Genomic DNA, 23,299 nt, shown 5'->3' on the forward strand with positions numbered 1-23,299 from the left:
TCCGATCACAAACTGAAGCATTCAACGTCGAGTTGGCAAGCCTCTCTTAGACTTAGACTCAGAAGCTTCATAGTCCCCATATGCACGCACCCCCTCATTGTACTTTATGTTGTTCTTCGTGGGGAGACGCTTCAACCAATACGACATCCTCAGAGTATCTCTGCCCATAGAAGTCCCCATTATTTCAGCCCTATCTGCCTTTGCACAATAGAACCCGTATAGCCAACACGCCGTGCCCAGATTCCTAGCCACAAGTGCCTCTAGCTCCACCAATGCACTCGACCTGTTGGTTATGATGTTGGCATACTTGGCAGGAAGCCAAGTGGGCACAGTAGGATTCTGAACGAACGGCTTAAAGGCCTTGACAATCTCAATCAGCTCTGACAGATTGTCCGTGTTTATGCATCCCCGTATTTCTCTAGCATAGGCGACACAATGGTCGAGAGACTGTACAAGCTATTAGCTGCGCGTAGGCCTTGTTCCATGGCAGGGAGTCTAGAGGCACATGCACCTGCGGCTGCCTCTTGGAGCTTCTTTGGGAGATCTGGGTCCATCGCAGTCGTTTTCTTAAACAGGGTTGTGACAGGGTAAGTGCTCTTGTGCCACAGCCAGTCCTGGACGTTCAGCTGGTCCTCTGTGTACCATGAGCCTACAGATTTAAGATATGCCCTCTCTGCCGGGATGACCGCCTTTCTGCAAGGTCCCTCAGCTATGCTCAGGTAGGGATGGTTGGTCATCATCAGGTTGTACCCCTGGATCGGTATCACTCCCGCAGCGCAGTGGACAATTGCGCTGATGGCCACCTGTTCCTCGATGCTATAGTCCAGGGCAGTGCGTAAGGAGTTTCCTTGTTTGTCCACATAGCCCGGCATCACGGTTATGGTCACAGTTCCGTTGGCAGTCCTACTGGCGTCGTATATGGGCTCTCTAGTCTCGTCTGGAATGAGGTTGGTATCGGTCAGACCATAGAAACTTGTGGACACAGCTCGGACCGTCCCAAGAGTGATGGCCATCTTTCTGGCTGTGGCGTCCGTCATTGAGGCCGGCTTGGTTTCCAATATGTGCGCCAGGTGGGACCGTATGTATGCATCCATCAGATATTTAGCTTCAGATGGATTGTGACTCGCAACTTTGACCCAGTAATATATCGGGTCTATTGACGGCCTCAGCAGCAGAGGTGTGATCAAACTTACATCGCAGTTCAAGATGTCAAACGACGGCATGTTCCTGTAGGGAGTCCAGTTGGAGCCCTGGATTACACGTGCACGTGCTTCCTCAGCTGACATTCCAGCTCCGGCATCTCTCTCACTCAAGTCCGGAATCTCTTCTCCCATTGCAGACATTCTGGTTAGACCTTTTAGTTTTTGTTTTCGCTAGCGTTATGCATTATATAATCGAGAGTACACCCTATTTTATTTTGTTTTTTTTTTAAAAAATAAACATTTCAAAACAAGAAAAATAAAAAATGGGAACAATGTCAATTTTATTTATAAAGTTGGAACGATGTGTCAAATTTATTTACAAAGTTGTAAAATTCTATTTATGTATATAAACTTGTCAAAGTGTGTCAAAATTATTTAACATAATGGAATGTCTCAAACGGCGTTAAATTTTTATCCACATGGATATTTATTTTTTTATATTTTTTTAACCTATTTTTTACATTTCAAACAGATCTTCTTTTTCTATTTAATATATAAAATTAAATAAATAAAATTTTCCTTCTTCTACCTACCATCATCTTCATCCACTCTCTTCACCAGCAGGCAGCCCACCATCATCTTCATCTCCTCTCTTTCACAGCCGCCGCAACCAATCTATTCACATTCAAGAACTCAACAAATCGAATCTCAATCTCTAGAGGATGTCGCAAGCTGTTTTTGCTATTCCTTTTTTAACTAGATCATTCATATACTTTGATATTATTGTTAGGCCTGATAATACAGACTTGTTTCGTGATCTGATCATCGAATGGACTAGTTTCGATCAAATAATATAATATCTGTAATAAACCTTGTTTATCTGCGATTGAACTCTGTGATTGAGGATCTAACTAAATGAGTTTCAAAACCCTAGCTGAAGCGATCTTGGAACTAGTTTTTCCTTCACGAAGAACAATCAGAAACAATGACAAACAAGTGACATATCACATTTAACTTATCAAAATCTCAATTTTATTTTTCAAAATTCTAACCATCCGCTAAAAACTTATTGTTCTAATCCCCTAGTTGCAGGCAAATTATTCAAATAAAATCCAGAATTTCTAGTTTGATGTTTCGCATTGAATATATAACCTATTACTTTGACATCAATTGAGAAGAACATAGGATAAAATTCGGAGAGAGAAGACAAAGTGGGTCTGAGAAATTATGGATGAGATTTTGGAGATTAAGATTTAAATAAGAAGAATATGAATCGGGTGAAGGAGGAGAGAGAATGAAATTATTATTTATTTATTTATTAAATGTAAAGAAAAAGTCTGTTTGAAATGAAAAAAATAAGTTAAAACAAAATATAAAATAAATATCCACGTGGATAAAAAAAATTAACTCCCTTTGAAACATTCCGTTATGTCAAATAATTTTAACACATTTTGACAAGTTTGTATACATAAATAGAATTTTACAACTTTGTAAATAAATTTCACACATTCCTCAACTTTATAAATAAAATTGACATCCTTTCCAATAAAAAATGGTAAGAAGTAAAATCTTTTACTACAATTGATTCAGCCACTTATAATATTATAATATTATAATATGAGGGCTAGTTTGATTCAGCTTATTGTTAGCTTAGCTTATTCAGCTTATTCTATAGATACACGTATGACATTTTAGTTTATTTAATCGGTAAGTTTAGGTAAGTTTAGGTACGTTTGATTCAGCTTATATGTAGCTTAATTATTTTTTATATTTATAATATTATTTAATAATTAATATTATATATATATATATATATCATGTTATATATATTTATTAATTTAATTATAAATATTAATAAATGATTTAAATTTAAAATAGTATATATTTCAAAATAAATTATATTAATATATTAATTTTTATAAAAATATTTATTAATATATAATTTTAAATATTAATAAATGATTTATATTAAAAAATAATATATTTTAAAATAAATAATATAAATAAAAAAAGTAATTTATTATTATTATATATATTTTTCACCTTTACACACTCTCTTTTTTTATTCAATTTTTCAATTATCAATTTATTTTGAAATTACCTCATTTATTTCAATTGTAATATATACTTTTAGATAATTAAGCCTAGTTTAATTTTTAAAATTATAATTATAAATAAAAAATAACATTGTATTTATATTCCATATTTTATTTAATTCTTTTATATATTAAGATACATATATTATAATTAATAAATAAAAATATATTTAAATATATGTTTTCTTATTATAATAATTTTATATAAATATATAAAAATATTATAAATAGATGGAATAGATGAAAGAGAATTAATAAAATAATTATAAAGATATTAAATAGATGAGAAAGAATTAATAAAATAATTGAATGAAATAGATGAGAGAGAGTGAATAAAAAATATTAAAAAATAATGAGAGAGAAAAACACGGAGTGAGATAAAGAGAAAATTGAGTTTAAACGTAAAAGTATGTTTAATTATAATTTTTTGCTTTAACTTATTACACAAAGTTAATGTAACAACTTATTACGCAGATCTGCTTATAAATGCAGAATCAAACGAATCCTATATTAATTAAATCCTAATTTTAATAATTTGAAAATTATGGTTAAATTTAAAAAATTTGACAACTTTTGTGAATTATAGGCCTAATTTTTTTAATTCACGAAAAAAATTATTAATGACTATTTTTTAAGCCAAATATAATATTTTATTTAATTATATATTTTCAAACTTAAAAAATAAATTATTATTTATATATATATTTATGCCATTATATATTTGTCAAATGTGTGATACTTATTTTTTTTTTTTGTACTAGGTACCTGTTAATGTCTCTTTAATGAAATTTGATTTGTATTTGGTTTGTTTTTTATATTATGTGACTTAATTTATGTTTATGATGAAAAATAAAAGTTCTTAATTTAAAAAATAATAATATTAATAAAATCATATAAAGTAGAAAATATTTATAAAACAATTAAATAACACTAAATACTCAAATAATAAAAGTTATTTGTTCCATAATTAAGGTTATTAATGTCACGCCCAAAATTTCATTTTAAACCGAGTAAACTTCGGTCTAGGCAGAAACCAAGGGCCCAGGTCAAATCGGGGCCGGGGCCGAGGTTAAATCTAGGTCACAACCGAGAGGGTCCGACCGAGGTTAAATCTATGTCACGACCGAGGGGGTCCGACCGAGGTTAAATCTATGTCACGACCGAGGGGGTCCGACCGAGAGAAAATCTATGTCATGACCGAGGGGGTCCGACTGTTTATATTTTTCCAACCCTCTTTTCTTATGACAAGCAGGTGACGATGCCTTTTTATTATTATATTATTTAACCCAAGTGATGACAAGCAGGTGACCAGCCCTTTGTATTATTATATTATTATACTTAAGTGATGACAAGCAGGTGACCAGCCATCTTTTGTTAGCCCATGACTAAGACAAGCAGGTGACCAGCCCTTTTTATTATTATTATATTAGTAAACCCAACAGGTGACAAGCAGGTGACCAGTTTTGTTTTAGTACTATATATAGGGCACCCCTTCCTTCATTATATTCTTTTCCACCATCTCTCTACTAAGAAAACCAGAGGCACACTTTTAAAAGCAATACCATAACACCTTTAGGAGCAGGATCATAACATAGCAGCAAGGTCATCTTATAAGGCAAGTTCTTTTCTCAACTCATCTTTAGAAACCCACACTTGTTTATATAAGCTGTATTTGCAAAGTATATTCTGTTTTCAAAGTCATGATCTGTTTCAAAGGTAAGTTCTGTTTTTCCAAAAGTATTATACGTTTTTGTGGACAATGAGTTATGAACTGGATGGATCTGGGCAGAAGGCTAGCCAGGTTGAGCTCTGGTAGTCTGAAGCCAAAAATATGTGTTGGAGTTCTATTGGGACTGAACTTCTGGGACGAGCTCTAGAAGATCCTACCCACACAGACAAGTGTCTATTCAGGTTGTGGACTTTAGGGATAGACTCCGAAGAGTGCCCTTCCAACTATGTGCTCAACAGGATTCCTAACTTTCAGGATCAGCTCTGAAACGTAAAGGGTCAGTATGTGCTCAAGGATGTTTCTGTTCTAACCATTTTATAAACAGTTTTACAAAGGCAACACATCAATATCAGTCAGCTTTTACTTGTCTTTTTATATATACTCTTCAAAATATGCTTGCTGGGTCTTTAGACTCACTATACTTGTGTGGTATAGGTACACAACCAAATCATTCTGTTGATCCATGAAGGGAGACTTGGAGGGTGTGCAGGGTGCAGGGGAGGCGTGTGTGTGGGAGGAGGAACAGATGTATTTCAAGTGCTTTTAAGGTCTGGCACTTAATGACCCAACATTTTATATTTCAAGTGCTTTTAAGGTCTGGCTCTTAAAGACCAATGTTTTGTATTAAGGAACCAAGTTGTAATTATTTTTAATGAAAAGGACCTTTGTTGTTTTTAAAGGGTCTGGTTTGGAATGACAATCATAATTTTATAACTCTCCCGCAAATGTTTCTGTTTTCCGCTTAAATACATACGTTTTTAAAAATCCAGCACTCGATCTAAGTACAGTAAGAGTCAAGGTTGTTACAATTAAAGTTTTTTTTATTAATGTATTATATCTTAAATTTTATATTAAACACAAAATTATAAATAATACTAACATAAAACATCCTTGCAACTTATACCAGAATTTATATCTCTCCTGCATACAAATTAAATAAATTGTAGTTTTATAACCAAAAAAAATCAAATAAAATAATAAAATTTATTTTTGTTGTAATAATTAAGGTAGGAAATAAAATTATGATTAGATGGAAAATGGTTATAAGTGATTATCTATATTAACAAGTAGTTAGTTCTATATCAACATGGACTATATACCCTATTTTCATTAAGAAATTCTTAAATAACATATTAAAAAACTTAAATTATTTCTAATAAAAACATTTTAAATTAAAGTGAAATTATGGAAACATTATAATTGTCGATTTCTACACTAAATAAAAACTAACGTTAAATATGTCTTAGAAAAATGCATACTACCCAAGTCGATGAGGAATTATTCAGTTGGTCTCTATAAGAGAATAATAATAAGACTCCAACAAGCACCAGGGGCGGAGCCAAGTGCAAGCTAGCCCGGGCTGTAGCCCGGGGAGCCTTTTGTTTTTATCAATAACGACGGTAAATTACCGTCGTTATTGGTTTTTTTCCGTCGCTAAAAGGTTATTTTTCGTCGCTAAAAGGCATTGGTGACAGCAAACTATAAAACTAGCCCGGATAGATTTTTTTAATATAAAATTAGCCCGGGTAGGTTTCAAATCCTGGCTTTGTCATGATGTTGAGATCTCTAAGAATGTCTCCTTCAAAGCTTTTGTGAATTCATTTTTTTAGTTTTAACATTAAAATCAACCTCTTCTCCCATTTATATAAATCTTAAACTTAAGTTCACAATCACCGGTTAGAGCTTGTTATGTTGTTTTTAATCTAACCCTAATTAAATATTATTTCATATTTTATCAATCAAATCATTCAATTAATTAATTAATTAATTAATTAAAATACTAAAATATTTTTTTCTAAAAAAATAAAATTTATTTTATCATAATTATATAATAATATCATTTTTAAGTATTTTAAAAAAAATATATATTTCTACTTTCAAAATCAGCTTCACTAAATATTATTATAATAATCTGAGTTAATAAAATAATACGAAAAGAATGTCAATTTTACACATCAAGTTGTAAGGAGGTATCAAATTTACTTATTAAATATCAAAATTCTATTTATGTATATTAATTTGTAAAAAAATGTCAATTTTGTTTAAAATAACAAAAATATTAAACACCGTCAAATTTTTTGCCATATTTAATATCCTCCTATTTTTAATTTTATTTTTATATTGACATTACTTCATTTATTTTTTTATTCAAACAAACCATTAAAATCTTCCATTATTCATTCTTTCTCTCTCTTTATCCCATAACTATTTATTTTTCTTTTTCCTTTTACATTAACTCCAAGTTCTTTTCAGTTTCTACTTCTTTCTTCTTCCAATTAACCCCAAATAAAAGTGAAAACTCCCTAATCTAAATATTTTTAACATTGTCATTGTCATTGGTGGGAGTTTTTGTTTTCATAATAGTTACACAGGTTAATGTTTTGACCAATAACGACGATAGTTTAAGGTTATGTGAGAAAGACTTGAATTTGGTGGTTACAATTGCGAGCTGATAAAGTTTAACAGTGTAATATTATGAAAAAAACTCTCACCAACGACAATAACAATGACAGTTTAAAATTCAGTTAGAAATATTTAGATTAAGGAAATTTCACTTGGGGGTTAATAGGAGGAAGGAGGTAAATCTTAAAGAACTTGGAGTTAATGTAAGAGGGAAAAGAAAAATAAATAGTTATAGGATAAAGAGAGAGAAAAAAATGAATAATGGAAGATTTTAATGATTTGTTTGAATAAAAAAATAAATAAAGTAATGTCAATATAAAAATAAAATTAAAAATAGGAGGATATTAAATATGGCAAAAAATTTGACGGTGTTTAATATTTTTGTTATTTTAAACAAAATTGACACTTTTTGACAAATTAATATATATAAATAAAATTTTGATATTTAATAAATAAATTTGACACCTCTTTTCAACTTGGTGTGTAAAATTGACATACTTCCCAAAATAATACCAAACAATCTAATATATTTTTACTTTTTGTCTCTGTATTAACCAAATCTAATATATTTTTACTTTTTGTCTCTGTATTAACCATATTAACATACAAGACATTTTGTTAAACCAATCAACTTTGGTCTACATGTTTTTTGGAAGATAAAAGTACCCAAAAGTTGAGCTGGTATATATAACTTAGTGAGATTAACTATGTAGCACACAAACTATTACCATTTACAAAAACAAGTCATAACATCAGATGTAGTTGTAGACAAAAGGAAATACATTTCAGCAATAAAACATAAAAAGTAAAAAAACAAATTGCTCAAAAACATCGATCGAAAAGTCAAGTTATATCATCATGTTGTTTAAACCAACTTGTGAAGGAATACACTTGAAATCACTGATTCCCCTTCCATAGATGCCTTTAATATCTTAAGACCCTAAAACAATTTAAAAAGCCACAAAGAATATAAAATAGACTTAAATGCCAGACCATATATATAAATGATGAGTGTTAAGTAAATACCTCATCGAAGCCCAAATCAACCATTATTTCATGAACATTAGCAAGATCCTTGACATTGAAATCTTTCAACAAACAAATGCTAGAAATTTGTGAAATTGGTTTAACCACCAAATTATCCATCACAATATATTTCACCAAACTTTTCACAAAACCACTGCCTTGACCATCCGGTACTGCAATTAATTCATTCCCTTCATATTTGCTGGTTTTATTATAGCAATATGTACATTCTGTCATCGAACTAATACTATATACATCGTGTTCTGAGCATGAGTAGATCTCATAGGTTGTACGTTTTTTATTAGTCGGAAGCAACAAAGGTGCCTAAAATTCAAAGTAATAAGTACCTAATTAAACAACACGAGTTAAGATTTAATTAAGAACATAAAATAAACCTGTATTGAGAAGGAGTGCAAGGGATTTAAGAGCAATTCCTTGTTCTTGTCTTCAAGAAAGTAGATTTCATCCAGATTCTTCACACTCTTGCGGAGGTTATTCAAACATCCGACCATTCCTACCTCGGATTTGGAGAGGAGACTTGTGACTGTGGTTAATGGTAGAGACAAAATATAAAATAGAAAATCAACTGCTGCATTGTCTGCTTCTGCAAAGAATACTTTCTTACTCTTCTTATCATACAGAATCTTCAAGCTCAATTTTCTAGTTTTAGCAACACTCCCCATTTTCCTTCTACCTAATATTTGTCTTTCCCTTGCATGCTTTAGGTCTTCTTATTATATTTATGAGAAGTGATAAGGGGAAGGAATTTGAGGGAGGGAATGAAAAAAGAATGATGCGTCACTAGATCACTCTTGAAAAAAAGATAAAAGGTGAGGAGAGAGAAAAAATAAATAAATTTTGTTATTTTTTTGACTAATCAAATTGCACTACATCATTCCCTCCCCAGACACTCAAATTTCCTCTTCCAATCATTTCTCTATATTTATATACGAGAAATGATATTCTCAACGACAAGATAGCGAAAGCAAGGCCACGAATCCTACGTGGCCTTGCCAGCTAAGAGAGAGAAAAAAAATTGAAAAAAATTAAAATTTTCTATTTCCCCCCAAAACCAAAAATCCTATTATTTCTATATTTCTATTTCCCCCCAAAACCAAAATCTTATTCTTTCTCTCTCTTTTGTTTCATTCTCTCTCTTTCTCTTTTGTTTCATTTTTCCTAAACCCACCGGCGATTCTCTTCTTTCATTTTCACCGACTTCTTTTCCGATCGATCGAAATGGTAAGACTTCTTCTGTTAATGAAACGTTTTATTTTTTCCCAAAACCAAAACCCCCACGACAATCTCTCTCTTTATTTTTCGTTTCCATTTCCCAAAACCCAACCCACTGTCGATCTTACTGAAACGTTTCATCGACTTCTTATCTTCCGATCGATTGAAATATAAAGTCTTTTTTCTTTCTTTCGTTTATCTTCCGTTCGAAATGATTGTCATATCAATATTTATGTTTAACGTTTATGGTTTAGCTGCTGAATCGATTTAGATTAGAGTTCTAAAAGATCTGGATCTTCATACATTACAATAAGATTATTGACAAGAAAAGCTGGTTTCGGGACCAGAAAAGCTAGTTTCGGGACCAGAAAAGCTGGTTTCGGGACCCGAAATGAGTAGTTTCGGGACCCGAAACGGCCAAAAAAAAAAAAAAAATTTTTTTTTTTTTTTTTTTTTTTGGAAATGAGTGGTTTCGGGACCCGAAATGAGTGGTTTCGGGATCAGAAATGAGTGATTTCGGGACACTTTTTTTTTATTTTTTTTAATCTGAAACATTATAATGAATCTTAGAAAATCAAAAATAATTGAAGATAATGTTATTATACTAGAAATTTACATAATCAAACATTTATTTACAATGTTACAATCTGTCATTTATATCACATTTAAAATACAACCTACAATTTGAGAGATCTCAAATAATCTCATTTTTCATTAACTTGATCAATAAGAAGATTTGGATCTTCATACATGACCTACAAATCAAATTAACATTACAATAAGATTATTGGTTTATACAAAAATAAAATAGCCATAAAAGATCGTATAGAAACCATTTCGGAGTTTGAAATCACCCTAAAATGGTGATTTCGGGACAAAAAATGCTAGTTTCGGGACCAGAAAAGCTGGTTTCGGGACCAGAAAAGCTGGTTTCGGGACCCGAAATGAGTAGTTTCGGGACCCGAAACGGCAAAAAAAAAAAAAAAAAAAAATTTTTTTTTTTTTTTTTTTTTTTTTTTTTTTGGAAATGAGTGGTTTCGGGACCCGAAATGAGTGGTTTCGGGACCCGAAATGAGTGGTTTCGGGACCAGAAATGAGTGATTTTGGAACACTTTTTTTTTATTTTTTTTAATCTGAAACATTATAATGAATCTTAGAAAATCAAAAATAATTGAAGATAATGTTATTATACTAGAAATTTACATAATCAAACATTTATTTACAATGTTACAATCTGTCATTTATATCACATTTAAAATACAACCTACAATTTGAGAGATCTCAAATAATCTCATTTTTCATTAACTTGATCAATAAGAAGATTTGGATCTTCATACATGACCTACAAATCAAATTAACATTACAATAAGATTATTGGTTTATACAAAAATAAAATAGCCATAAAAGATCGTATAGAAACCATTTCGGAGTTTGAAATCACCCTAAAATGGTGATTTCGGGACAAAAAATGCTAGTTTCGGGACCAGAAAAACTGGTTTCGGGACCAGAAAAGCTGGTTTCGGGACCCGAAATGAGTAGTTTCGGGACCCGAAACGGCAAAAAAAAAAAAAAAAAAATTTTTTTTTTTTTTTTTTTTTTTTTTTTTTTTGGAAATGAGTGGTTTCGGGACCCGAAATGAGTGGTTTCGGGACCCGAAATGAGTGGTTTCGGGACCCGAAATGAGTGGTTTCGGGACCAGAAATGAGTGATTTTGGAACACTTTTTTTTTAATTTTTTTTAATCTGAAACATTATAATGAATCTTAGAAAATCAAAAATAATTGAAGATAATGTTATTATACTAGAAATTTACATAATTAAACATTTATTTACAATGTTACAATCTGTCATTTATATCACATTTAAAATACAACCTACAATTTGAGAGATCTCAAATAATCTCATTTTTCATTAACTTGATCAATAAGAAGATTTGGATCTTCATACATGACCTACAAATCAAATTAACATTACAATAAGATTATTGGTTTATACAAAAATAAAATAGCCATAAAAGATCGTATAGAAACCATTTCGGAGTTTGAAATCACCCTAAAATTGTGATTTCGGGACAAAAAATGCTAGTTTCGGGACCAGAAAAGCTGGTTTCGGGACCAGAAAAGCTGGTTTCGGGACCCGAAATGAGTAGTTTCGGGACCCGAAACGGCAAAAAAAAAAAAAAAAAATTTTTTTTTTTTTTTTTTTTTTTTTTTTTTTTTTTTGGAAATGAATGGTTTCGGGACCCAAAATGAGTGGTTTCGGGACCAGAAATGAGTGATTTTGGGACACTTTTTTTTTAATTTTTTTTAATCTGAAACATTATAATGAATCTTAGAAAATCAAAAATAATTGAAGATAATGTTATTATACTAGAAATTTACATAATTAAACATTTATTTACAATGTTACAATCTGTCATTTATATCACATTTAAAATACAACCTACAATTTGAGAGATCTCAAATAATCTCATTTTTCATTAACTTGATCAATAAGAAGATTTGGATCTTCATACATGACCTACAAATCAAATTAACATTACAATAGGATTATTGGTTTATACAAAAATAAAATAGCCATAAAAGATCGTATAGAAACCATTTCGGAGTTTGAAATCACCCTAAAATGGTGATTTCGGGACAAAAAATGCTAGTTTCGGGACCAGAAAAGCTGGTTTCGGGACCAGAAAAGCTGGTTTCGGGACCCGAAATGAGTAGTTTCGGGACCAGAAAAGCTGGTTTCGGGACCCGAAATGAGTAGTTTCGGGACCCGAAACGGCAAAAAAAAAAAAAAAAATTTTTTTTTTTTTTTTTTTTTTTTTTTTTTGGAAATGAGTGGTTTCGGGACCCGAAAAAAGTGGTTTCGGGACCAGAAATGAGTGATTTTGGGACACTTTTTTTTTAATTTTTTTTAATCTGAAACATTATAATGAATCTTAGAAAATCAAAAATAATTGAAGATAATGTTATTATACTAGAAATTTACATAATTAAACATTTATTTACAATGTTACAATCTGTCATTTATATCACATTTAAAATACAACCTACAATTTGAGAGATCTCAAATAATCTCATTTCTTCATTAACTTGATCAATAAGAAGATTTGGATCTTCATACATGACCTACAAATCAAATTAACATTACAATAAGATTATTGGTTTATACAAAAATAAAATAGCCATAAAAGATCGTATAGAAACCATTTCGGAGTTTGAAATCACCCTAAAATGGTGATTTCGGGACAAAAAATGCTAGTTTCGGGACCAGAAAAGCTGGTTTCGGGACCAGAAAAGCTGATTTCGGGACCAGAAAAGCTGGTTTCGGGACCCGAAATGAGTAGTTTCGGGACCCGAAACGGCAAAAAAAAAAAAAAAAAAATTTTTTTTTTTTTTTTTTTTTTTTTTTTTGGAAATTAATGGTTTCGGGACCCGAAATGAGTGGTTTCGGGACCCGAAATGAGTGGTTTCGGGACCAGAAATGAGTGATTTCGGGACCAGAAATGGTTTTTGGGACCAGAAATTGAAATTAGTTCTGCAACTAAACCCATAACAACAGCCAAACATTATATAATCATACTTTCGGGTCCCGAAATCACATTTTTGGGACCCATAACAGCCAAACATTATACAATCATACTTTCGGGTCTCTAAACCATCCATTTTCGGACTCATAATGCAGCAAATACACAATAATCATAGTTTTCTATCGTTAAAATCATTAAAATCCCTAACCCTAACCGCAAAAAGCTAAACGATCTTCAAATCTTTAAAATGATCTACGATTCTAAAAAAGAAAATGTTATTTACCTTGTCTTTTGAGATCTGGGAGATTTTGAAGTCTTGTATGGAGATGTACCTGGACCACCAGCCTGAAAAGATAGTATGAAGTGAACACGAAGGCAGACAATGAAGTGAACATACACGAAAGAGTTCTCTTACCATTTTCGATCGAAAGAAGATGAAGAAAGTAGAAGAAGTCGGGGATGCCGGAGAGAAAAATCGCCAGAGAAGAAATCGGGGTTCGCCGAAAGTGATAAATGAAAATAAGAAAGAGAGGAAAGAAGAAAGAGAGGGAAGAAGAAAGAGGGGGAAACTGAAATATTTATTTTTTTTATTTTTTTTTGCTTTTTCTCTCTCCTAGCTGGCAAGGCCACGTGGGATTCGTGGCCTTGCTTTCGCTAACCCTTCGTTGGGTTTATCAATACTCATTTATATACATAGTCAACTTTCATCCATGTCTTTAATTAATATTTACTTAACTTTTTATCTAATTAATCAAAAAGGTTAACTAAATAGCCGTTAACCATTTAATTAATGTTCTTAAAAATCCTACCATATTAAATATTAATGTGTTCATTATTTATCTTGTATAATCGAGACGAGTTTGTTTGATAACTCACCCATTTATGTTTTTTCCCATAAAATACATGTGGAGTTAAGACTTTTTGAGAATTCAATTCTTATTTTTTATGCATTCATAATGTCCCTTTTTTATGTTCACCAAAGACATTTCTTGTTTGAGTTATTAAATAAAATTATGTCTTTCCCGTGCATCATTATAGATAATTAACCCCCTTTTTATATTTAGTATTTTAAATATACATATAAATATATTTGCTTGTCTCTTTTCTAAATGATAGTTATATACTATGAATACAATATTTAAGTATGAAATGTGTTAAGTTTTGATATGAACTCAAAATATTTTATTTATATATAAGAACTTAATAAGATGCATTATATTTATTCAATTGAATAGCAAATATCATTAATTTTAATCTAACATAAACTTTTTCCAATAATAACATCTAATGACAAAAGACATATTACAATTAGAGAGTGAAAGCAATGATATATAGGGTCCGTTTGTTTCACCTTATAAGATAATAGTTTTTTTTTTCTTTACCTCTTATAACTGGATGGACTGAATAAATTGAATATAAACTGAATAAAATAAGCTAAGTATATGCTGAATCAAACCTATCCGATCATGAATGATCTAATCGGGCACAGTATTACGTGTAGAGAAGTGTTAACCAGAAGCTTGGTTTCTGTTGTTCATGGCATGCGCTCATCGGGTACAGTGTTACGTGTGCTGATCTCTATAAGCAACCATTTTCAAATAGTTTTTTAATAATTATTTTATTATTATAAACTTTTTCTTACAAGTTTTGTCATCTGAGCTGGTCATAGTTAATCGGAAGTTTCAAATTAATCTTGTTTAAATTTTAACTTCACAAATTAAGGCAGGAATAAAATAACTTATAATTTTATTTATATAACAAAGAACTTATTTAATATAATATAGATCAATATGATAAACATTTTTGTAATAACTTATTTTATAGATTTAAGTAAAAAAATATGTTAAAACCAAAAATTTAAAATGTCTAACTTATTTTAATATTATATTAACAAATATTATACGATAAAATTGATAATAAAATATAAATAAATAATAATTATAGTATATAAATAATATTTTATCTCATTTGGAATGAATTTATAATATTAATATTCTAATTAACCATTTAAAATTAATATACACAAATAATAACTAAAAAGAGAGACAAAACATAATGAGCAAAAGACATTAAAATAAAATCACTATTTGTTCTCTTAGACAAATTAAAATGTCAAAATTCAAAATTGATAAATATTTATATATTTTACCTCATTTTTAATGTGTTTATTATTTTCTCATCAATTTTTTTAATTATCTTTTAAAAGTATACACATTTCTCAAATAGACATAAAATGAGAGGTTAAAAATTATAAAATATACTTAAATTTTAAAAAAAATTCTACCCTACTTATCTTATTCTTCTAGGATTTATTCTCAAATTTTATCTTTCCATCAATTTCATTTAATTTGAATTCACATATTTTATTATATCTTATCAATAAAAAAAATTATTATTACATTTAAATTATTATTCTTTCATCATCAAATTCGCCACAATACCTTCAATCTCTTTAATTCAAATTTTCATTATTAACATTTAACACCACCTTCAAATTCACACCACCATTTTCTCAAATATACACCCACATATAATAATATTTAAAATAATTATATAAATAATAGTTATATATAGAATATATAAAAATTAGTAATTTTTAATAAATTATTTAGATTAAAATATTTTTAAAATTTTATATATAATTATATATTATAAAATAATTAATACAAATAAAATTATATATATTTATATAATTTATTTTAAAAAATTACAAAAAAATTAAAATAATAGTATATCTAATAAATATGAAAATAAGTAAAATATATTCTAATTTAAATTAAAACATATTAAAGATCAATCTAATAAATATGGAGAGAAAAAAATATGTTAATACAAATGAGATACAATTAATTAAATTAAATTAGATTACTAATTAATTTTTAATTGGAATTGTTATATATATATAATTATTTATTTATTGACAAAAATATAAAATATAATTAAATAAAGAACAAAGTTTTTGACATTATATTAATAAAGTTTCAAAATTAATTATTCATTTATTATATCTATACTGAATCCACCCAATATTTTTTTTTATCCAAATCACTCCAACGTGTGTGAATATATATATATATAGAGTCTAATTATTGTTAACCAGTTATAATAAATTATTCGATAATAATTCTATGAGAGATTAGTATCTGTTTCTATTCTTCACAAATCCTCCAAATTCTTGAAACAGATTTAAGTGCGGAAGTATTCGTCGAATTTGAACAACCAAATGTAAAGGGTTAAAAGTAAAGAACATAGGGAATTTTATGGATGCTCGGAGATAAAACTCATACGTCACCCTTCTTCTACAACCGGAAGGATATTAACTAAATACTTTGAATCGAATACAACTTAATGATCTAGCAAACTCTCTATTGAACAGAACAACTTCTGTTCAACTTACAATATTCTCACAGCTAGACAATAATTGAATTTCTCTTTTGATCTTGAAGTATGTAAGAAGTCAGTAAGAGCAAGAGTAAGATTGTGAATCGGGTAACCGAGAGGTTCGTCCATTGTCTTTTAGCATCTATTTGTAGTAGAAGGACACCAACGGTCGAATCTTCTTTGTGGGCACGTGTCATGTGTCCGTTGGAAGACCGCTCATAGCACCAGAGTAAAGCAAAGCAGACTCTGAGCAATTGGATTGTGGCCGTACCAAGCTGGTAGTGCGCCGAATATCCTCTAATATTGTCTTGTACTGGACAAACAGTTGAAAGGATATTTGCTTACGTGGCGTTCATTCATTTGACATAATTAGCTGGCTTGTCAAACTGCACAGAAGTGAGTGTAGCAGGAGTAGTAGACAACTAGTTGATTGTGGTTAGACGTATGCTTTCTTCAGATGGCTACTAAAGCAAGCCATTAGACGTGCTCCTTTAGATCGCATCTAAAGGATTTAGATGTCCTCGTTTAACTATGCATCCCTTTAGACCTCATCTAACTACGCATCCCTTTAGATCTCGTCTAAAGGAGTTAAACGCCCTTGTCTAACTATGCATCCCTTTAAACCTCGTTTAAAAGAGTTAGACGTCCTCGTCTAACTACGCTTCCCTTTAGACCTCATCTAAAGGAGTTAGACGACCGCGCTCGTCTAACTACACATCCCTTTAGACCTTGTCTAAAGGAGTTAGGCGTTTTCATCTAACTACGCATCCCTTTAAACCTCGTCTAAAGGAGTTAGACGTCCTCGTCTAACTATGCTTCCATTTAGACCTCGTCTAAAAGAGTTAGACGACCTCGTCTAACTACGTACGTTTCCCTTTAGACATCGTCTAAAGAAGTTAGATGACCTCGTCTAACTAAGTTTCCCTTTAGACGAGGTATAAAGGAGTTAGACTACCTCGTCTAACTATGTTTCTCTTTAGATAACGTCTAAAGAAGTTAGACGGCCTCGTCTAACTATGTTTCCCTTTAGACCTCGTCTAAAGGAGTTAAACTACCTCGTCTAACTACGTTTGACGTATAAGATAACATGGTTTAGACCACGTCTAAAGTAGCATAGTCTTATATATGCACATGCACAGAACAAATAGACAACTTAACTTTATTCACAACTAAGTTTTAACAAAGATCGTCAAAATAAAGTCAGCATAAAATAAGCTTATTCTCTAGTTTATTTTAGTCAAAATAATTTGACCCAACAATTTCCCCCTTTTTGATGATGTTAAAACTTAGTTAGATGATGAGGAAAATAGACACAATCGATAGACAACAAAAGTTCATATATATTTGTAAGAGATTTGGGGAAGATAAACAACTTAATAGATATTGCCCAAAAACTACAAAAAGTTGGTGTTAGGATCGAGATCGCCGATAGAGGATCGGGGTCCGGCTAAAGGAGACCTCTTGAACACACACAACGGTTGACGCTAATCCGGTTAGGAATTAACACCGGTTTTAACACCACACAAACTGTCACAAACTCTTGAACCGAGTTCAAGAGCGGAAATGTTTGTTTCAACCTGAAGCAACAAACACATAAATCGGTTAAAGAAGAGAGTAGAGAAGGATCAGTTAGAATGAGGGGAAACCAGTTCGGTTGGTTTGGTGACCGGAAATAAATGAAGAACACAAAACACATATTTTATGGATGTTCGGAGATGAAACTCTTACATCACTCTTTCTTCTCAAACAATGAGAAGAATATTCACTAAGGAATATTCAACCACACGATACAACACAAAATCGAGTCTTATTTATTGCTCGATGTTCACTTTACAACACTCACACAGTATTGTAATACTTTTACAAATATGTCAATACATAGAACTTTTCAGTTCGTTCTTATCACTTAATAGCTTTGTACATTTCTCAAAGTATGTTCTCAGGAGTGAAAGGATCGCGCAAGAGTTTTCTTTCTCTCTAACTTCGTAACCAGATAGCACGTCCTGGAGCATCTAACCGTTCTTCAGCTCTCCAGCTTCCTCATCTTATAATGGAAATATGACAACGGTCATATTTCTCTCTAAATGGTTGGTCAAGAAAAGAGGTTGCTTTTGGACTTAGACAAGCCTGAAGGTTGCTTCTGGACTTAGACAAGCCTAGAGGTTGCTTCTGGATTTAGACAAACCTGTAGGTTGCTTCTGGATTTAGACAAGCCTAGAGGTTGCTTCTGGATTTAGACAAGCCTGGAGGTTACGTCTGGACTTATACTAAACTAGGTAACTGCACATCTAACAGTTACCTGCAGTTCATTTAATAACCGGAGCTCATTTATGACCGGAACTCATTTAATATTGAAGGTAATTAATTAACCGGTCATGCTTCATTAAATACCGGTTGACCGATCTGTCATAGAGCCGAAATGATCTCGCCTACCGGATTTGCCAGATCTCGCCTACAAAGAGATTTCAGTATTTTGCTTAGTTTCCCTGAAATAACAAAACTTTAAATAATATTTGTAGGCGGTGAGATTCAATCCCTGGTCACTTGTGTGACAGAAAAAAATGTTTACCAATATACTACAACACCTTCTTGTATATTTAAACCAATTAATATACTTGATATGACTTAGCAGTTTAACATATATATTTATTTGAACTTAATTTTATCTTATTCATTAAACTTTTCATAAGTTCTAACAATTATATCTTAACAATTTCTCCCTTTTTGATTATTTAAAATAAATATTCAAAACTTGTAATTGCTGGCCGGTTTTAATGGAGTTGTATTTATTTGGCCGGTTAAAAAAGTTGAGGAAAATTAGAAAAAGTTGTGTATGTTCTAACAGTTGGATCTTTTTCTATCCCTTTCTACCCTTGATTCCCCCTGGGCCTTAGACCACTTCTTTTCCCCCTTTTTAACATAATCGGGAGCGACAGAGTCCTAATATGTTCTTTGAGCTCTTAGGAGTGCCTGATTTCTTTTTTTCAGCTTCAGTCTTCCTACCCTAAGAACATAGTCAATAACTCTTTGTTTGTTCAGAACTTTGGAGGGTTTGAAATGGACACCGTGTCCAATATCTGTGAGGAGACAGTAGAGGAGCATGCTGAGAGGAGCAGCATACCCAGATGGTTGATCGTGGTTAGACATATGCTTTCTTCAGACGACTGCTAAATCAAGACATTAGACGTACTCCTTTAAACCGCGTTTAAAGAAGTTAGATGTCATCGTCTAAAGAAGTTAGACGTCCTCGTCTAACTCTGCATCCCTTTAGACCTCGTCTAACGGAGTTAGACGTTCTCGTCTAAAGGAGTTAGAAGTTCTCGTCTAACCACGCATCCCTTTAGACCTCGTCTAAAGGAGTTAGACTACATTGTCTAACTACATTTGACATCTAAGATAGACTGCTTTAGACCACGTCTAAAGTAGCATAGTCTTATATATGCACTTGCACAGAACAAATAGACAACTTAGCTTTATTAATCACAACTAAGTTTTAACAAAGATCGTCAAAATAAAGTCAGCATGAAGATAAAAAACCATGAATATCATAGAAAATATTTTCTAAGTTATACCCTAAGGGATTTGTTTGGTACATAGTACTAATTATACAGGTGGGTACAAGTGTAAGGAGTTATAAATTATATGAGAGTATTAATTAAGATGTATAAATTATATAGGTTATATGTGTTTGGTTGGATGTATAAAAGAGATAAATTGTATATATTTTATAATTTTGTGTTTGGTTTGTGATAAAAAAAATTAATCAAAAAATAAAGACTATTTTACCCTTATATTTATAAAAATTATTTTAATTACTATTTTAATATTTATCTTATTTAATTTTTATTAATAATTATATTTAAATTAATAAAATAATATTTAACTTAGTAAAAATAATATATATTTATCATATAAATATTTAAAAAAATAATAATGTAATATGATTATATATATATTTTTTATTTTAATGAATTCATACAAATCAAATTTGATTATTATAAATATAAAATATGATCTTAATTCCTAATCAACAATCAAAGGATAAGCTCCTCCATATAAAGATTGACTTTTTCTATAGTTCTTCTTGTATCACTTTACTTTAGGTTAATGAAGAAAAAATATGAATAAAGTTTGAAGAGAGATAAAATAAAAAATAAAAAGTAAGAAAAGAAATTTATATACAAGATTAAATAAGGAAAGAAATAATTAGTAATGTTTATGTCTACCAAAAACATATAATTTATATTGGTTTAAAGTATATAATTTATACTACATATACATATAATACTGTAGATAGAAAATTATGTAACCAAACAACAATTTAAATTTACTATATATATTATTATCCTATTTCTATATTACTATATGAAGGCTAAAACATAAATATTTAATTATTTTAGGAATTCGTTCCCTACTATTCCGGATATTTAATTTTTGTGTATTTATTTATTTTAAATCTAAATTGCATAAATATCATCTTAAATTTTAATATTTAGTTTTGACAATAAAAATGCATGAAATCTATTTAGAGTTTATCAAACACCTAAATGTAATAGGTCAAAATTATAAGTAAAAAAATGTTCCATTGGGACTAATTTGATCTTAGGATGTTTAAGTTTTTTATGGATTTAGTAAAAAATACAAAATCTTAAATGATAAGAAAAAAAAATATTAATATATAATATATAATATATAATATTTAATTTAAAATTTAATAAAAATATTTTAATTAATAAATTAAGTGATTTAATTTTATAAAATATTATTTATGTGATAAATATAGAATTTTAAAAACAATTTTAAAAAACAATGATTAAATGAGCTCAAGAACATAAGTCCACTTCAACATTTAAAACTTTAACCCAGTTTAGGGAGAAATACAGCATTAAACAAAACAACATGTAACAAAACAGGCATGAATCGTAGACAAAAGTAAATACATTTAAGCAGTAAAACATCAAAATAAAATCAAAATGCACAAAAAGCACACAGAAGAAGTCTACATCAATTTCTTTAAACCAATTTGTCAAGGAATACACTAGTAATCACTGATTCCCCTTCCATAGATGCCTTCAATATCTTAAGACCCTACAACAATTTAAAATGACACAAACAATAAAATATATAGACTTAAAATGTAAATAAATCAGACCATATAATATATATATGATGAGTGTTAAGAAAATACCTCATCCAAGCCCAAAACAACCACTACTTCATGAACATTAGCAAGATCCTTAACATTGAAATCTTTCAAAAAGCAAATGCTAGAAATGGGTGAAATTGGTTTGACCACCAAATTATCCATCACAATATATTTCACCAAACTTTCCACAAAACCACTGCCATTACCATCCGGTACTGCAATTTGTTCTCCTCGATGCCGATACATTCTCTTGTTAAAATTGCATTCTGTACATTCTGTGATATAGCCAATACTACATATACTGTGATATTCGCATTTGTAGATCTTATAGTTGGTACAGTTTGTATTTTCCGGCACCGGCAGCAACAAAGGTGCCTAAAATCCAAAGTAATAAGAAATCTAATTAAACAACATGAATTAAGAGCGTGGTATATTCAAAAAACATAAAATATGTTTTAAGTTAATAAACCTGTACTGAGAAAGAGTGCAATGGATTTAAGAGCAAGTCCTTGTTCTTGTCATCATGAAAGTAGATTTGATCCAGATTCGAAACACTTTCATGGAGGTTATTCAAACATCCGACCATTCCAATATCGGATTTGGAAAGGAGGCTTGTGACCGTAGCTAATGGTAGAGACATCATATAAAATAGAAAATCAACAGCCTCTTTGTCTGCTTCTGCAAAGAATACTTTCTTACTCTTTTTATCATAAAGAATCTTCAAGCTTAATTTGCTAGTTTTAGCAACACTCTCCGCCATTATCCTTCTACTTAATATTTGTCTTTCTTTTGAATGCTTAAGGTCTTCTCATTATATACACATCCAACTTTTTTCCATTTTTTATCATCCCCATCCTGTTTTTATTTCGGAGAATTTTTTAATACCATTCCACCCTGTTCAGTTTTGTTCGATTTAGAAGATTCCAGCGGAACACCAATAATAAAATATTTAAAAAAATAAAAAATTATAAACTACTATTATATAAACAATTTTTTTAATATAATATATGTTGTAATATATTAAAATTTTATATTATTATAAAAAAATAAATTTACAAGTCTTATAAAATATAGTTAATAAATAAATATATTAGTGATTTAATATAATTAATTATGTTTTATAGTATTTTGGGCATAATTGAGGTGAGATCGGGGCGGGACGGGACTGGACGAGACTGGACGAGGGACACAAATACCATCCCTGCTCCATCCATGTTCGGTTTCGGAAAAAACTGTCCCAAACGGGATAATTCGGTTCGGTTTTTTCGGAGCGACTTTAAATTGTTATCCTTAAACGAGAGGAATCACATAACTAATTAATTATCCGTTAACCATTTTAATTAATGTTTGATAACTCACCATATTTTTCCCCATAAAATACATGTACAGTTAGACTTTTTGAGAAATAAAATCTTATTTTTTATGCATTATATGCATTCATAATGTCCCTTTTATATTCACTAAAGACATTTCTTGTTTGAACTTGTAACATTTTTTATTAAATAAAATTATGTTTTTCCCCACACATCATGCATTTGCATGGATAATTAACCTTTTTTTTTATATATATATTTAGTATTTTTAATATATATATATATATATATATATATATATATAT

At 30.3% G+C, this 23,299-nt stretch overlaps 2 protein-coding genes across 2 annotated transcripts; both read right to left on the bottom strand.

Moving 5' to 3' along the window:
• Positions 1–8,235: 8,235 nt before the first annotated feature.
• LOC124935259 lies at positions 8,236–9,079 on the bottom strand. The gene is made up of 3 exons (XM_047475704.1): positions 8,792–9,079; positions 8,397–8,720; positions 8,236–8,310 (listed from the first exon to the last, which is right to left on the bottom strand). Exons 1-3 carry the CDS (start codon positions 9,077–9,079, stop codon positions 8,236–8,238), a joined length of 687 nt encoding a protein of 228 aa, XP_047331660.1.
• A 12,469-nt stretch (positions 9,080–21,548) lies between these two features.
• On the bottom strand, positions 21,549–22,441 carry LOC124935260. The gene is made up of 3 exons (XM_047475705.1): positions 22,151–22,441; positions 21,724–22,056; positions 21,549–21,623 (listed from the first exon to the last, which is right to left on the bottom strand). The coding sequence occupies exons 1-3, from the start codon at positions 22,439–22,441 to the stop codon at positions 21,549–21,551; spliced, it is 699 nt and encodes a 232-aa protein (XP_047331661.1).
• Between the last annotated feature and the right edge of the window lie 858 nt (positions 22,442–23,299).

The sequence above is a fragment of the Impatiens glandulifera genome, chromosome 4 (genome assembly GCF_907164915.1).
Source record: "Impatiens glandulifera chromosome 4, dImpGla2.1, whole genome shotgun sequence".
NCBI classification, from domain to species: Eukaryota; Viridiplantae; Streptophyta; class Magnoliopsida; order Ericales; family Balsaminaceae; genus Impatiens; species Impatiens glandulifera.

What these genes read in the sequence shown, in the direction of transcription:
- LOC124935259 (XM_047475704.1), bottom strand. Translation starts at nt 9,079, where the DNA reads ATGGGGAGTGTTGCTAAAACTAGAAAATTGAGCTTGAAGATTCTGTAT. An exon ending in TGCACTCCTTCTCAATACAG is followed by an intron (nt 8,721 to 8,791) that starts GTTTATTTTATG and finishes TTTGAATTTTAG; the next exon opens with GCACCTTTGTTGCTTCCGAC. An exon ending in TTGATTTGGGCTTCGATGAG is followed by an intron (nt 8,311 to 8,396) that starts GTATTTACTTAA and finishes AAATTGTTTTAG; the next exon opens with GGTCTTAAGATATTAAAGGC.
- LOC124935260 (XM_047475705.1), bottom strand. Translation starts at nt 22,441, where the DNA reads ATGGCGGAGAGTGTTGCTAAAACTAGCAAATTAAGCTTGAAGATTCTT. An exon ending in TGCACTCTTTCTCAGTACAG is followed by an intron (nt 22,057 to 22,150) that starts GTTTATTAACTT and finishes TTTGGATTTTAG; the next exon opens with GCACCTTTGTTGCTGCCGGT. An exon ending in TTGTTTTGGGCTTGGATGAG is followed by an intron (nt 21,624 to 21,723) that starts GTATTTTCTTAA and finishes AAATTGTTGTAG; the next exon opens with GGTCTTAAGATATTGAAGGC.